Here is a 16,566-nt window from a genome sequence, read left to right on the forward strand (position 1 = left end):
TTTAGGAACTAAATTATTATTAAATAAAAAGTTAAGTTATTAAATAGTTGAAAGCTAAAGTTTAACGTATTTTTTTATGAAAAATATTTTTGGATAGAAAAAATTTGAAAATATTTACGAACTATAGCCAAAATAAAAAAACTAAAACATGCTAAAAAGAATTTGATAAAATTTTCTATTCTTTTATAAATAGTTTCAAATCATTTTTTTTTTGTTAGAAAATCACTTTTTTTTTTTTTACTTTCTTGTATAATTTAGCCAATAAAAAAAAGAAGCTAAGTAAAGACTAGAGTAGTTGTAGAGCCAAAGCCGAATGAGCCGACGAACAAAAACGACGTTACAACAAACGTCCAAGGTAACGGTAACAGCAAAGATTAAACGTCTAAAAAATCCAGCACAGCACAGCACTCACACACCCCTTTTTCTTTCTAAGCTCTCTCTCCCCCTCTCTCTCTCTCTCATTTCTCTTCTTCTTCTTCTTCTTCTTCTTCTTCTTCTTCTTCTTCTTCTTCTTCTTCTTCTTCTTCTTCTTCATCCTTCAGCCGCGCTTGAAAAACGTAAAAGCAAAATCCCCTTTTCACAGCTCTGTTTCTCATCATCACAATCACCACTTCTCTCCTTGTTCTCAGTAATGGAGACGTCTCTATCTTCCCATTCCTAGCACCATCTCTACTCAACCTAAGCTACTAAACAAACACCTTCAAATCCGGTGAGATTTCAATCAGATCTTTAGTTACCTGTTTTCAACTTCAGTTTCACGGCTTAGATCTGATTTTGGAGTGTTTTTGTTTTGTTTTAGCTATGGAGGAAGATAACAGTGGTCTTCTTATTCAGAGTTTGATCGATGTTGTTAATGAAATTGCTTGGATCTCGGATTTTAGGTATACTGTTAAGAAACAGTATTGTAATTTGTCTAGGAGATTGAAGCTTTTGATTCCAATGTTTGAAGAGATTAGAGATAGTAAAGACCGTATTACTGAAGATACTCTTAAGGCTCTTGTTTTGTTGAAAGAAGCTCTTGAATCTGCTAAGAAGTTGCTCAGATTTGGCAGCGAAGGGAGTAAGATTTTCTTGGTGAGTTCGTGTTATTGTCTTGAATCTTCATTTCTTAATCTTGTTAGTTCTTTGATTCAGAGTATTGCATTATTGAAGCTGCTTCTCGCAATTCTGTGTTTCTTGTGCTTTTCGCTTCTTCTTTTCTAGCGCCTAATTCGCGTGATCGAGAAAATCGAGTGAACATCCGCTTCCATTATTCCGGAATTGTATATTTGTTGGATTTAGTTTAACAGAATACTATGTATGTAGATGAATAACATATTCGATGCAAATTAGAAACATTCAAAACGCGGAAAAATATTGCTGTTATGTTCATTCCGGATTTTTGTGTTCGAGGAATGAAGAATTTCGAAGACTAGACTTTCAGTTTATGTTTTCTATTTTTGCATAATATTTACATCCTTATGAAAGGATAGTGATGTAAAATTCATCAAATTCCGTCTGAATTTACCATTTTATTATTTCCTCTTTCAGATGACATTTTCCAATAGATGTTTTTTTCTATAATTAAACTTTACTTGTATTTCTGTCTATAATTCAACTACGTCCATTTTAAATCCAATTTCAAATGAACAAGCTAAGCTTAATTGGTTTTATCCATAAGAATAATATGTCGTGGCATCCATGCAATTACTTCCCATTTCTAGTTAGATGTTGTATCAAACTTCATTAGCTTGTTTCCTTACAAAATGAAGGAGTATATCTGAAGCATTATAGATATTTGTTAGCATATCTACTTTTTAATCTAACTTCATTTCATTATCCATTCCAGGCTGTAGAGAGGGAGCAAATTATGAACAAATTTCACGAGGTAACTGCTCAGTTGGAACAAGCGTTGGAAGGAATAGCCTACGATAAACTAGATATATCCGATGAAGTTAAAGAGCAGGTAAAGGAAAAAAAAATTATATCTTCTACTTTGAATAGCCTACGATAAACTAGATATATCACGATACTTGCATGATAGGAGATAATGCTAGCTTAGTTTGATAGACTATCATTTCAAGATGTCATTCAACATATATATGTAATAAGCAAACATTTTGAAAACATCTGCAACATCTCCCTCTTGATTTCTTACAAGTGTTGTTCAATGAAAATATTATTTAAGTATATGTCTAACTTCTAAACTATTTGCTCAATTTTCATTATTGTCAACTTGATCAGCATAGTTCAACTTGTTAAGACATTGTAATCTCGACTAAAAGATTAGAGCTTCAAATCCCACCCCTCATATTGTTGAATGAAAAAGAAAGAAAGAAAAACTTTATTGTGGATTCAAACCCACATTTGATAATAGGGAGACACACATTAATATGTAACTTTTGAACTCTGCTCAAGTTGGCATCCTCTTTCTTAATAAAGGAAATGATGTTGCCGGAGGGCTGAGGGATACAAACTTGTGGGGAACCCCTTGATCAAGTCGGGATTGTTGTCTTTGTGTATTTAGGGTGCGTTTGGGGGAGAGAGAGTTATGGGGGAAAAGGATTATAACAATCCTAGGATTATGATAATATAATCCTAGTGTTATGATAATATGTGTTTGGGAGAAAGAATATAAAAGGTAGTATTATAATAGTATGTGTTTGGGGGAGGGATTATGATAGTAGTGTTACAATAATATGTGTTTGGAGGAAGGATTATGATTGTAGTAATTTAAAAAATAATAATATAATTTAGATTAAGTTATTTGGGTAGGGTAATGTAGGGTTGTAAGAAAGTAAAGATGGGATAAGATAGGGTTATTTAGGGATTATGATTATTTATCATATTCTTTGGGCCAAACACGGTTTGGCCCAATTTTCTAATTCTTTTCCCCCTAAAACCCCACTCAAAACACATCCTATAGTTTTCCTATTTTTTGTTGAAGTTTTCAATTAATATAATTATTGTCCTTTTCAATTAGAAGGACCAATGGATTTTTTGTTGTCTTACTGTGACTTTTGTGTTGAAGCCTAAAAAAAAAATCAGTATAAGAAAGAATAGTTAATAGTTCAGGAGTTGAACGTAACATAAAAATTGTTTTTGGTCAAAATGAAATATAACTATTGCAAAACTAGTGTAATTTATATGAGGTTAGAAAGAACATGTAAGAACTATGGTGATTAGATCTTCATTTGTTTATCTCAACTGGATATTAGATAAGGTGTAAAAGCTTGCAATTAATATTTTAAAATCATTATTTACACATCTACAATCCTGTATATAGGTTGAGCTTGTTCTTGCTCAATTCAGAAGGGCCAGAGGCAGGGCCGAAGCTCCTGACTCTGAACTGTCGGAAGATATCCTTGCCCTTAACAACATGACCAATGATTCTTCTATAGATCAAGACCGCCTGAGGAGACTGTCCGAAAAATTACAGTTAATAGGAATATCCGATCTTACACAAGAATCAATAGCTTTGCATGAGATGGTTGCTGCTACTGATGGTGATCCAGGTCAAAGCATTGAGAAGATGGCAGGGCTGCTAAAGAAAATAAAAGATTTTGTGCAAACGGAGAACCTTGAAACGGAAGCTCCTAGTAGAGACAAGAGTCCTCCAGCAAGTTGTAGTGGTCATGTATCCAATGATAAAAATAACAAGACCCCAATTATACCAGATGATTTTCGCTGCCCAATTTCCCTGGAGTTGATGAGAGATCCTGTCATTGTCTCAACTGGACAGGTACTATAGTAGTACCCTTTCTCATCGATAACAAGTAATTATGGCCTTTGCATTCATTTTGCCTTCATTTTACTAATTAGTGGGCTCTAGGGTCTAGTTATTCACATTACATCCTCATATTTTCAGATGTGAGTAGATTAGATTTAGGTAAAGAACAATATCAGATTGAGATAATTTAGGTGGCATAGCGTCCTGAAGTTGAGATCCTTGAGTTGGACTAGTGTTAGAACTTAGTTTCAGTTAAGATTAGGGGTGATCATAGGAACTCTGAAAACTGATCCGACCAACGAAAATTGACCGAACCAATGCTAGTCGGCTGGTTTAAGGAGCAAATTGGTCGGTGTCAGTTTTATCATAAGATTACATACCTTGTATGAGAAAGTGTCGCTCTGCTATTCATGCATATACTTTTTACTGCAATATACGACATATTAAGCGTTTATATATCTAATGCCTTAGAAGCCGCTACTCTAGTATTGTTTTTGTAATTAATGCAAAAACCAAAATTTTCTCTGCTGTAGACCTATGAACGTTCCTGCATTGAGAAGTGGCTTGAAGCAGGGCATGTGACATGTCCAAAGACACAACAGAACCTCTCAAGCACTACTCTTACTCCAAATTATGTGTTGCGTAGCCTTATAGCCCAATGGTGTGAAGCCAACGGTATTGAACCACCAAAACGACCCAGCAGTGCTCGAACATGTAGAAGCTCATCATCTTGCTCAGCTGCTGAACGCACAAAAATTGATATTCTTCTTTGCAAACTCGCATCTGGAAATCCGGAAGATCAACGATCTGCAGCCGGAGAGATTCGACTTCTTGCAAAACGGAATGCAGATAATCGTGTTGCTATTGCTGAGGCTGGTGCTATCCCTCTCCTTGTTGGCCTTCTCTCAACTCCGGACTCCCGTGTTCAAGAGCATGCTGTGACGGCACTTCTTAACCTCTCTATATGTGAGGACAACAAGGGAAGCATCATTTCCTCTGGGGCAGTTCCTGGTATCGTTCTCGTGCTAAAAAAGGGAAGCATGGAAGCACGGGAAAATGCAGCAGCCACTCTTTTCAGCCTTTCGGTTGTCGATGAAAACAAAGTTAGAATTGGCGCCTCCGGAGCCATCCCACCTCTCGTTACACTGCTTAGTGAAGGCACACAAAGAGGTAAGAAAGATGCTGCAACTGCACTTTTCAACTTATGCATCTACCAAGGAAACAAAGGAAAGGCAGTAAGAGCTGGTGTAGTTCCAACCTTAATGCAGCTTCTCACCGAGCCCGGAACCGGAATGGTAGATGAAGCCTTAGCTATCTTAGCTATACTCGCTAGCCACCCCGAAGGGAAAGCTGCCATCCGATCTGCAAAGGCAGTGCCGGTTTTGGTAGATGTGATTGGGACAGGATCCCCCAGAAACAGAGAAAATGCGGCTGCAGTTCTTGTACACCTCTGCTCGGGAGACGAGCAACACCTAGTAGAGGCCAGAGAACTTGGAGTGATTAGTTCATTGATAGATTTGGCACGCAATGGCACTGATAGAGGAAAACGAAAAGCTGCACAATTGCTTGAACGAATAAACCGACTTTTTGAGCATGCAGCAGCACATCCGGAAGAGGTTAGGGTGCTTCGGTTGCAAACGTCGGAATCTCAACCTCAAAGCCAGCCATCGCAATCAACCTCAACAACGGAAGTCGTTGGTAGCTGAGAGTGGGGAGTTTGATGTTTTGGTTTACATAGCTCCGTTTCTTTTGTTACCTTTTTCTTTTTTTTTTTTACATGTGTAATGAAAGAGGCAGCTTTTGCTTCACAAAGGGGAGGTGGAAGATCACTTCCCCTAATCTTGTAAGTTATTATCATAATTTATAATTGTATTTTATTTTTATTTTATTTTGTGGACAAAAACATAAAGAATCAAAAACCCAACCAATGAATGAATGAATGAATTATACATCCTCAAATTTTTGGAGAGGACAATTTCAAAATTTGAAACTAAATTTCTTGATCTTCATAGCGCATTAGATATTCCAACAATCATTGAACAACTGAAAAATATTTGCTAGCTAACGTTCATACCGAGTATTATGATGTTTTAATTAGTTGTAAATTTAATTAACAATCCATATTTTTTTGATATTGTATGTATGAATTGTGTTTTACCATATTTAAACTACTATATATATATATATATATATATATATATATATATATATATATATATATATATATATATATATATATATATAAAATTCAGTTTAAACATGTTTAGGTAGCGATTCAATCAATCTTCGGTCAAGTTTCCAATGTGATTTAGGTGTTAATTAATTCTTACAAATATAGTGTGTAAATGCTCAACTCTATTCATCAAATTTGTTTATTGTCTTTGTGTATTCGAGTAAATAGGAAACATTAATATATGATTACATAATTATATTCTATTAGTGCACATTGTGATTAAGTTCACGAGATTTTTGTATGGAGGATCTAATTGACTCTCTTCAAAACAACTGCCGCTAAACCCTTTACTCTCTTTTTTTCTAATTCTATCCCATTTTTTCATTAACACGACTAATACTTTTCTTTTGCAACCTAATTAGTTGGTAGAATCCGTATTTGTTTTAGACTTGTAGTTAAATTGGGATTAAGAAAAAAAAAAAGGTAGAAAGAAACAGGAGATCAATTTTCTAGTTTGATTTTGGTGAGTTGTTCAATCTAATTCAGCTCTCAACAGTACTATGATCTCAAAATCTTCCTCTCAAGTTTGAGTTTCCATTTTTTTTTTCCATTCTACTATTTATTTTTCAAAACTTTGGCCTTTCTATTTTTAGCTCATAAATCCATATCTTTCCCATCAAGGATATATATAATACCAAAAGGTTTCGGTGGAAAACTAAGGATAAGCCACAAAAATGAAAAAGTTTCTTTTCGATCCCTTTACTTTCAGAACTTAGAGCCATTGAAAAATGACTTTAGGAAGAAGAGAATAGAGTGGAGTATAAATCATGGAGTCTGTTGTTCATATAAATGTCTTAAAAATACAAAACTCAGTAAAAAAAATCTTCTAATAATAATTTATAACTATTGGTGACAACGATCGACATTTAGTACTCATGATATAGGTAATGATTACGTGTATCTCATTTACATCACATTTTAAAATTTTTTGATTGACTTATAGTTTAGATTAGTTTGGGTCCTCATGATATATACTATTTTCTAACATTGATAAGTGTAAAATAATATATGAATACGTGTGTGTATATAATAGACTTTTTATAACGAATAGACATATGCAAACGTTTCTATTTTGGATTGGGTTACAATTGTACCATATTTGACAATGATTTGTTATAATGGTTGGTTGGCAATGGTGGAAGGAGAGGAAGTGAAGAGATGGTGAGAGAGAGAGAGAGAGAGAGAGCAAAGAGGAGAAGGTCGGCAGCTGCTTTTACAGTGGTTTGCAGCTTTGGTTAATTATGGCTTTCACTATGAGTTTTGCCCCTTCCAATCTGCCACACACATGTGCATTCCTTAACCTAACTTATTCCTTTGTCTCTCTCCCATAATTCACTCCCAATAATCTATATATCCTCCCCTTCGTAAATATTTCAAAACATTCTTTTTATAATTTATGTTGATTTGAATTTTTTAGGTCTTGTTTGTAATCATTTTGTTTTTGTTTTTATTTTTGAAATTCAAATGTATTTTCTCTTTATGTCGTATCATGATTTGCATATTTATTAAATGCAAAGGTTAAATTCTTATCTTAATATATATATAAAAAAGTACCTTTTGAAAAATATATATTTTTTTGAGTTTTCAAAATTTTACTTGGTTTTTTAAAGCATTGGTAGAATATAATGTAGACAACAAAGGAAGAAAGTTGGAGTTGGAAGTAGTGTGTAAGCTTAATTCTCAAGAACATAAACAAAAAGTAAAATGGTTACCAAACGAGTTTTAATATCTAAAACCTAATTTTTGTTCGTATTTACGTTATTTTTGTTATTTATTATTTTGGCTCTACGAGGTAGATGAGTGAGATATATATGTTCTTTTAACTCTATTAGCTATATACATACCGTTAGAAAAATAGCATAATTTTGTGTGTTCCATTTTCTGTTGCTTATATATATATATATATTTTGTATATTTTTGATTGTGAATTTCTTAACTCTTTGGGATTAGCAAGCAATTGGACGGGGTGAAGTTGGTCCACTCTTAGTTCGGCTAATGAATTCTTTAACCCCTTATGGACCTCACAACTTTGATAAGTATATATACATACACATATATACACACACATATCAATATGGTCCTCATAATACTTAACAATTTGTAATGTTTTAGTCTCAAATGTGAAAAATACTACTATTAATATTCAACGAAGTGTTTTACATATACGAAGATTAATAAAGGTCAAGTTTTGTTTATGAATTATAAAAACTGAGTCGTTTTTATAATCAAAATTTGAGATTTTTCATGTGATACAAGGACTAAATTATCACAAATTAAAAAATATCGAGACTAAATTCTTACTATTACACTATACATCACCAATTTATTATTATTATTATTATTATTATTATTATTATTATTATAATATATATTTGATATTATTAAATAATTATTCTATTAAATCTCAAATTTATATTGATTTTGTTTATAATTAAAATTAAACTTATATGTATATATAAGCCTTTCTTAGCTTCTTACATTACAAAAACATAAAAGTAGAATTTTTTTAAAATTATTACTTTTAGCTAGTAAGAAATATAGATTTGAATTTGACTAATTTTAAGATCATTCTTAAAAAAAACAAAAAAAAAGAATCCTTTTAAGAACACAAAGCCAAAATAATATAATAAAGTTATTAAATCATCTCCTAGCTTTTCTTGTTTTTTTTTTTTTTTTAAGGATAAAGCTTATTTTTGTTTTATAATATCTCTTTTCTATTATAAAACAAAATAGAAAAAAACATTAAAGATGAAATGTCCAAAATTTAAAAACTAGAAAAGAAGTCTTTTTTTGAATCTTTTGCAACAAAAGAAAAATTAAAGGAAGAAAGACAAAACAAAATTATAAGAAAAAATTGCAGATTTAAAGTTCAACTTTTGAAATATCCATTTTCTTTTAGATTGAAATGCCTTTTATATTTGTACTTTTTTCTAATTATAAAAGATAGGTAAATTAAGTATACAGCAAAAAAAAAAAAAAAAAATTAAAAATTATAAATATAACAAAGTCTATCGATGATAAATTTCTATTACTAATATTATATTTGCAACAATAATTTTTAAAAAATAGTATTATATATGTTAATATTTTAAATTTAATTATCATATTTGGAATTATCTAAAAGAAAATAAAAATATAGTTACAAGTGAATTCATAGTAAATCATTTTTAAGGAAAGATAAAGAATAATTACTAGCAAATGTGATTTAGTTAGTTTTTTCTTTTTCTTTCTTTCTTTTCTTTTTTCCGTAAGAAGTGCTTAATAATTAACATAGTGTTTTCCTCTGCCTCCTAAAATATCAGTGCTAATGTTTGAATACAAATTATGAAATAATCGTTAAGGTAAGATTAGAAGTTAAACCTCATACTCTACGATTGTCATACTAAAAAAATCATAAAACTATTAGATTAATATTTAAAGAGGTAATGATAGCGATTTTGAAATTGTTTTTCTATCCACCAAAATTAGTCCAACATGTGTTATTGTTTATTCTTTAAGTACTATAAAATGCTCTAACAATTTGTTTAGAGATGTGCTTTTGACTATATTTATGCACACATAAACTAAAATCAAATACCATATATGTTTTTAATAAATATTCTTAATTACCTAAAACAACTATTCAAAATTCCTACTCATACTATTTTTAATCTCATTACAAAAATAAATAAATAAATAAAGATATATATATATATATGATCTCATGTTATCCACCAAAAGTTAGATTAGAGGTTTAGTCCCATATCAACTTTTAGATTCATATCTATATAGATCTTGAACATTGAAGAGTTTAATAAGAATTGTGAACTTTAGATTTTAAGTATGATATACAAGCATCATGAATTTTAAAAATTATCGAATAGATGGATCCTCAAACTCTTTGTATTTTTTCTTATAAATTAAATTATGTTAACTTTTCAATCTTATGGGTACTAGATCATCCTTAGACATATAAATAGATCTTTATTAAAAACATTTACAAAATTAATAAGCACAAAATCAAAAGTCTTGAGTTCTACTAATAACTTATTAATTAGACCTTTTTTTTTTTTTTTTTTTTTTTTTTTTTAAGTTCAACCAGATTGTTTAAGACAAAATTAAAAAATTTAGGCTCTATTTGGTAACCATTTATTTTTTTAGCTTTTTAGTTTTTGAAGATCAAACCTATAATACTCGTTACACCACTAAATACTATTCACCTACATTTCAAACTTGAAAACTTAAAAAAGTAAAGTATTTTAAACTTGGTATTTTGTTTTTAGAATTTGGCTAAGATTTCAAACTCTTATGCTTAAGAGTGATGCATAACAACATCGTAAAAATGCAAGAGAACACACAAAAAAGAAAAGAAAAAAAACAAAAAAACAATTACCAAAATGTTAAAAGATTCATTAAATATGTCTTTGTTCAATAGTATGATGCTTCATCTTAAAACCATGCCATTTCAAGATGGTGCCTCTTTTGGGTTTACCTATTTTGGACAAAATACTCGACTATAATATCATGTTTGATAGCATGTAGTTTCATCTCAAAACCAATTGACCATCAAAGAACGTGACTCATCTATCTTATAAAAAATGTAAGTCTATTTGATTTTTTCAATGTGAGACTCTTAACGATCTCCACATTCATTCTTAAAATCCCAAAACTAAAAAAGAAAAAATTTAGTTGGGAAAAGAAAAGGTAGAACAGATGAATGCATGTGAAAGTGTAGGAAACAAAAATTCAAAAGGATCCAAATTGTGAAGTTGACCCCTATTTCAAAATGGAAGGTCCCTTCATGCAATATATATATATATATACATATATATATAATAAAAAGAAACAAAAGGGTCCTACGATATGAGTCTTCAGTAAAGAAAGAGGACAATATAAAGGATGTTAAGGCTGCAAAATTAAAAATCTGCTTTCTCTTTTGCAACTAATTTATCCCTCTCTGCCACAAAAGGCCAAAGCTTTTTGCATGAAAATCATCAACACATAAGAAAGATAAAAGAAGAAAAGAAAAGAAAAGAAAAGAAAAAAGGGGTAAATATGTCAAAAACTGGATAGGGGAATTAGATTCCCTTACCATACTCTTCTCATCTTCATCATTCACCTTTTTCTTTTTTCTTTTTTAATTTTATTATTATTCTTTTTAACATTTTTTCTCATTCTTCTTTCTTCTAATCCCCCTTTCAAATCAACCATTCTCTTATTCAAAAAGAATTTTGATACGATGTGCTTCTCATTTTTATCAACCAACAAACATGTGTGTCCCAAAAATAATTGTTTTCCCCATAGAGATTAAACTTCTAAAATTCATCTTTCAAATTGTTATCGGTATTGTAATTACTAAAGTTTAAAAGCCGTCTAGTTTTAACAATGGTATAAATTCAAAAGCCCCAATTTTTTCGATTTAAAATTTGATGGGACAATTTCAAATACCACAAACACTTTCACAACACATTAATTTATGAATGAGTTACGTGCAATTTCAAATTTTAGTAATTACAAGCTAGTAAATCTAAACTCTTTTCTATATAATCTTTTTATAACGAAAACACGAGAATAATGACGATCGAACCTTTAACCTCTAGTGTTATTATATTCTTGCGTAATAAATTTTAAGTCACTTTCTTAATGGTTAATATTATCTAATGTTATTCTTGTGTAATTTCATAAATATATGTATATGAACATTTGTTTGGACTTAATTAGGAGAATATTAAAACATTGAATATAATCAAAATGAGAATAAAATTTGTTGTAGATTTGAAGAAGACTTATATGTTATATGATTCGAAATCTTTATGTTATTCTTTTGAAAAAGATACAAAAGTTTTAATTTTAAAATGAGAAAAAAAGAAAAGGTAAAATCAAGGGATTAAATACAAGTTCATTATGGAATATACTTAATATATATATATTGAATGATATGTTTTTATAAGGATATTTGTTTGTAAGGCAATGTGTAGATGCTATACGTAATTAAAAATATATATATATATATATATATATATATATAAATAGTTTACACATTCAATTTGTCAACTTGCAATCGATCCTTTGGACACATCACAATTCAAAAAGAAAAAGAATCTCTCTTAAACACTTTCCGTATGGTAATGGGACAATTTATATTTTTCATTCGATGGTTTTTGGAATACAAAAGTTCAAGTTCATATCTATTTATTTATATAGTATTGTTTCAAATGCTCCAACTTTTAGAAAGGGATAATAGTTTTCATTTTTTTTTTTTTGTTTTTTTTTTGTTTTTAAAAGTTATGGGTTGGTTTTCTAATTGTTATAGGTAATTTTGGACTTGTGACCCTGTGAGTAATAACAAAATGTAGGAAGTTAAAATTTGAAGATATAAAATCAGAAAAATTATCTCATATCGAAATGAACTTAAGATAGGCAAGAAATATGTCTAGGAGAGGCAATGGAGAGTGGATGAATACAATTGGAACATCTGACTAATCAAAAGGCTTATCTTAGGTTGAGAACAAGAAGTTTGCCCATGTTTTGAGCTCTTGACTTAGCAGGCTCACACAAGCTACTAATATTAATCTTCCTCAAGTTGACTCGCCCTTTTCTAGACTCGATCTAATCTTTTGAAGTTGTGAAGAAAATAAAAACATAGGTTTGACCCCACTGTATGCAGTATGACGATAACTACGTATCATTCAAGTTCATCTTCTTCCTACCATGCTTGTTATGACCCTAGCTAGAAACTAACGATAGAATTTATGTGGTATAGGCACACCACACTAATTGCTCCTTTTTTCTCTCATTTTTTTTAGAAAATATTTTGTTTCAAATTATAAATTAGTTGCCAATCTCATGCTAAAGTTAGGGGTTCAAGTAAAACTTAACCAAACCACTTAAATTGTTCGAACCATCCGAAATTGATGGCAATTTGATTGCATTTTGGTTTGTAAGTTCGGGTGCAATTTGATGGTTGGAGAGACCAAAGGTTATTAGTTAGATTTAGGTACTTGTTGTTGTTTAGTGGTTTTAAGTGTGTGCCATGTCTTCTTCGCCAACTTTTCGTTGTACCAAAACACATACCCATAGCATCTTTGCATATTCATACATTGTTCTTCTTTTTCATTGAATGGCCTTTTGTCATCAATGCTTCTTCTCAACCAACGTTTCATCGTTCAAAGTTTGAATGCTTAAAGTTAGATGATTTTTCCTAGGTTAGTTTTTGTTATGGACACTAATTAATCTGTACAATGATTTTTACCTCTACGAAAGAAATAATTGGATTGTGAGTTAGTTTTTTTTTAAAAAAAAAAGAACACCCAATTTCTTAAAAATTGTTAGTTCAAATAATATTTTAAAATCATCTTTCAATTTTGGGAATATCTTTATAGAAAAGTAGAGAGAAAAAATAAAATAATCATAGTAGGTACATGATTTAACCGAGAGAAATCCATGATCTCTTCCTCAATTCCATGTAATTGAAGATTTTCCACGAAATCTTAACTCGTTAGATTTTGATTGAATGAATTAAAATTTAAAGTATGGAGATTGAAAACAATATGTTAACAGTAAAAAAGATGAAAAGAAAAATACAGCTACCATAGTTTGTATGTATGTGAATAAAATATATAGGGTTTGGAATATTTAATTCTCTTAAAAACGTAACAAAGATGATGAAGTGGAGGTTAATTAATGATGAAACAGTAGTAAATAGTAACATTTTTCTTGTTTTGTCATATTTTAGAGATTGGGGAATTATTATTGAGCATCCAAGTTAATGGAATAAAAAGAAAACAGACACACACACACACACACACACATATGCATTGAGTTATGAGCAATAATAATAATAATAGGAAGAAGAAGAAGAAGAAGAAGAAGAAGAAGAAGAAGAAGAAGAAGAAGAAGAAGAAGAAGAAGAAGAAGAGTTGGCGTCCAGATCATGGAAGGGAGAAAATAATTGGGTGATTATATATTTAGATAAAGGTATGTTGTAGTAGTGGGACCCATGAGTGAGTGAGGTGGCAATGACAATGAGGAATATCCAACAAAGAGCATCTAATAAAAGACGATTTGTCCCCCCATCGGACGGCTACTGGAGGCCCATCTCCAGCCTTCTCTCCACGCTACCGCGTTTCCTCCACTTCCTTCTCTTCTTTTTTCTTTTTTTTTTTTTTTTAACTCTTCCCGGCCCTCTCTCATATTCAATTTTCCATCCATAACCTTTTCTTTTTCCATCCATATATCACAATTGATCCAAACAAGTTTATGGTATTTTGTAAATATTTTTGTTTATTTTATTATATTTAAATATAAACATAGTTCTGTTTTATTTATTTTTAAGATATCCTTTTTCCCTTAATTTTTCATTTGAATTTTGAAATTATTTTCTTTGTAAGAACTAGGTTGACGATAGAAAAGAAAAGAGGGACTTAGGTAGAAATAGGGGCAGGGTTTATAAATTGAACTCTTTCTTTCTTTTTCTCCTTTCTAACTCTTTATAAACCTTTTATAACAATACATTATCTTTTTTCATTTCCTTTTTAGACTAAATTATAAGTTTAGTCTATGACCAACAAATTTCAAGAAAAATAGTCATAAAAGTTAAAATTCATTTGTTCTTTACAGGAAAGAAACGAACTTTTTGATTTAATTTTGAAATTTTATGGCAATTATTTTTCTTGTTACGAATTTATGATACATATGAATTTTTCAATCATAGTGACAATTTATGACTATGATTGACCCTAAGTTGTTTAAATTCATTAAATTGGAAATATATATAAAAAACAGTTTTGGCAAAAAAAAAAAAAAAAAAAAAACTAAATTACTATATGGGTTCACTACTTTGTCCTCATTAGAAAGTAGTATATAATTAAAAATGAAAGAGGAAAATAAATAAATAATGCACTACATTTTGTATTTGCAATAACAGAGCTATTCTATATAAGATTAAAAGTCAAGAAGTATGTTAAACATTGAATTGTAATAATCAATCCATGTGAAATTGTTAAATGGTGGGATTAATTAACTCAAGGATGAAGTAAAAGTTAATACATGTGTGTCCTCTAATACAAACACATGAACACTACGTTAGACATTAAAGGTAAAAGGATGTATTAATTTCAAAGTATATGAAAAAGTTAGTGAGAGATGAAATAATAAAGAAGATATTTGCGTTCACTCATTAGTCATTTGACGAAGTTTTCTCTTTAATATATATATATATATATATATATATATATATATGTAAAGGATATGAGATGGGGTTGATGGGAGTATGGGTAAACTCGTTCCCTTGATTCTACCAATTAATTAAAGTTAGCATCTTTTTTGAATTTTGTGATATTCGATTTTTAAAACCCCCCCCCCCCTTTTTTTATTCTTTTTCTTATTTTTTTTAATGAGTTCCAGAAACTTTTTAAAATGTGTATTTAATCACTTATGAAAGACTTTTGTTACTGTTATTAGGATTAGGTTATATTGATGTGATTTTATATATTTAAATAAAAAAACATTTGAATGAATCATAAAATGTCTCAAACTTGAGACACTACAAAATTTGTATGAGGATGAAAGTAAAATAGTAATGATCAAAATCTTGAAGGTAAAGAGATTTTTTGAGTTAGTTAATAGTATAACAATTTACCATCTAGCTTCTAATTAAAAATTAAAATCCTAACATTTTAAAAAGTAATTGTGTTATTTGGTAACCTATTCATTCATTTAAAGACACCTCTCTCATCCTGAGTTAACAAAATTCTTTTTAGAACTTAAAGGGACCAAACTTAAAGTTGATCGATTAAAATAGAATTTAGGCCTACAACAACAAGACCTTAAAGTAGGTGGACTCTCAATTAATCAAGATCAATGTTTTTTCCAATTAAGTTGTGTTTGATATACCCATTTTTCTTAATTATTATATTACAAATATATGCATATATACATGTACATGTGTGTGTGCCATATATATATATATATATTATTTTTCATTCTAGTTATTTACGAAAAAAAAAAGGATTCGAAAAAACCAATAATCAAATATATCTTTTGACTAATCCCCTCCCTTCTAACAAGTGTTTATAATATAAAGTGTTTTTTTTTTTCCTTTTTGTGAGACCGTAGTTAGGAATAAGTTAGAAAAGAGAGATGTTTTTATTTTCCTAAATTTTTTAGTTAAGCCTATATATCATAACCAATTGAAAATTAATGAAGTTGAAAGGGTTTTATGACCTCCTTAACCTAGATTCCCAATCCTAAGACCTAAGGCATTAGAAAAATGCAACACAAAAATTTTAAAAACTTTCAAAATTCTTATATTTCATTAGAAGGACATTATAACCATACGTTCAAAAATACGAAATCTAGGACATTAGTTTTACATTTATGCATATTTATCTTTCTCTATAAATTGAAAGACTTTCTTCCGGCCTCTCTATTTTACTTTCTCATTTCGTTTCATCAATCAAGCCAAGAAGTATCTTTAAAAAATTAAAATTTAATCATAGTAACTCTCTCTCTCTCTCTCTCTCTCTCTCTCTATATATATATATATATATATATATATATATATATAATATTTATCATAAACCTATATCTTTTAACTATTCCAAAAGAAAAATTAAAAAAAAAAAACACGTTTTGAATGGTTGCT

At 29.9% G+C, this 16,566-nt stretch overlaps 1 protein-coding gene across 1 annotated transcript; it reads left to right on the forward strand.

Moving 5' to 3' along the window:
* The first annotated feature begins 415 nt into the window (after nucleotides 1–415).
* Nucleotides 416–5,597, forward strand: LOC103503262 (U-box domain-containing protein 13-like). The gene is made up of 5 exons (XM_051080408.1): nucleotides 416–709; nucleotides 800–1,074; nucleotides 1,829–1,945; nucleotides 3,266–3,721; nucleotides 4,243–5,597. The coding sequence occupies exons 2-5, from the start codon at nucleotides 802–804 to the stop codon at nucleotides 5,413–5,415; spliced, it is 2,019 nt and encodes a 672-aa protein (XP_050936365.1). The 5' UTR covers nucleotides 416–709; nucleotides 800–801; the 3' UTR covers nucleotides 5,416–5,597.
* The last annotated feature ends 10,969 nt before the right edge of the window (nucleotides 5,598–16,566 follow it).

The sequence above is a fragment of the Cucumis melo genome, chromosome 12, assembly GCF_025177605.1.
Source record: "Cucumis melo cultivar AY chromosome 12, USDA_Cmelo_AY_1.0, whole genome shotgun sequence".
NCBI classification, from domain to species: domain Eukaryota; kingdom Viridiplantae; phylum Streptophyta; class Magnoliopsida; order Cucurbitales; family Cucurbitaceae; genus Cucumis; species Cucumis melo.

What these genes read in the sequence shown, in the direction of transcription:
- LOC103503262 (XM_051080408.1), top strand. Translation starts at nt 802, where the DNA reads ATGGAGGAAGATAACAGTGGTCTTCTTATTCAGAGTTTGATCGATGTT. An exon ending in CCGATGAAGTTAAAGAGCAG is followed by an intron (nt 1,946 to 3,265) that starts GTAAAGGAAAAA and finishes TCCTGTATATAG; the next exon opens with GTTGAGCTTGTTCTTGCTCA. An exon ending in TCATTGTCTCAACTGGACAG is followed by an intron (nt 3,722 to 4,242) that starts GTACTATAGTAG and finishes TCTCTGCTGTAG; the next exon opens with ACCTATGAACGTTCCTGCAT.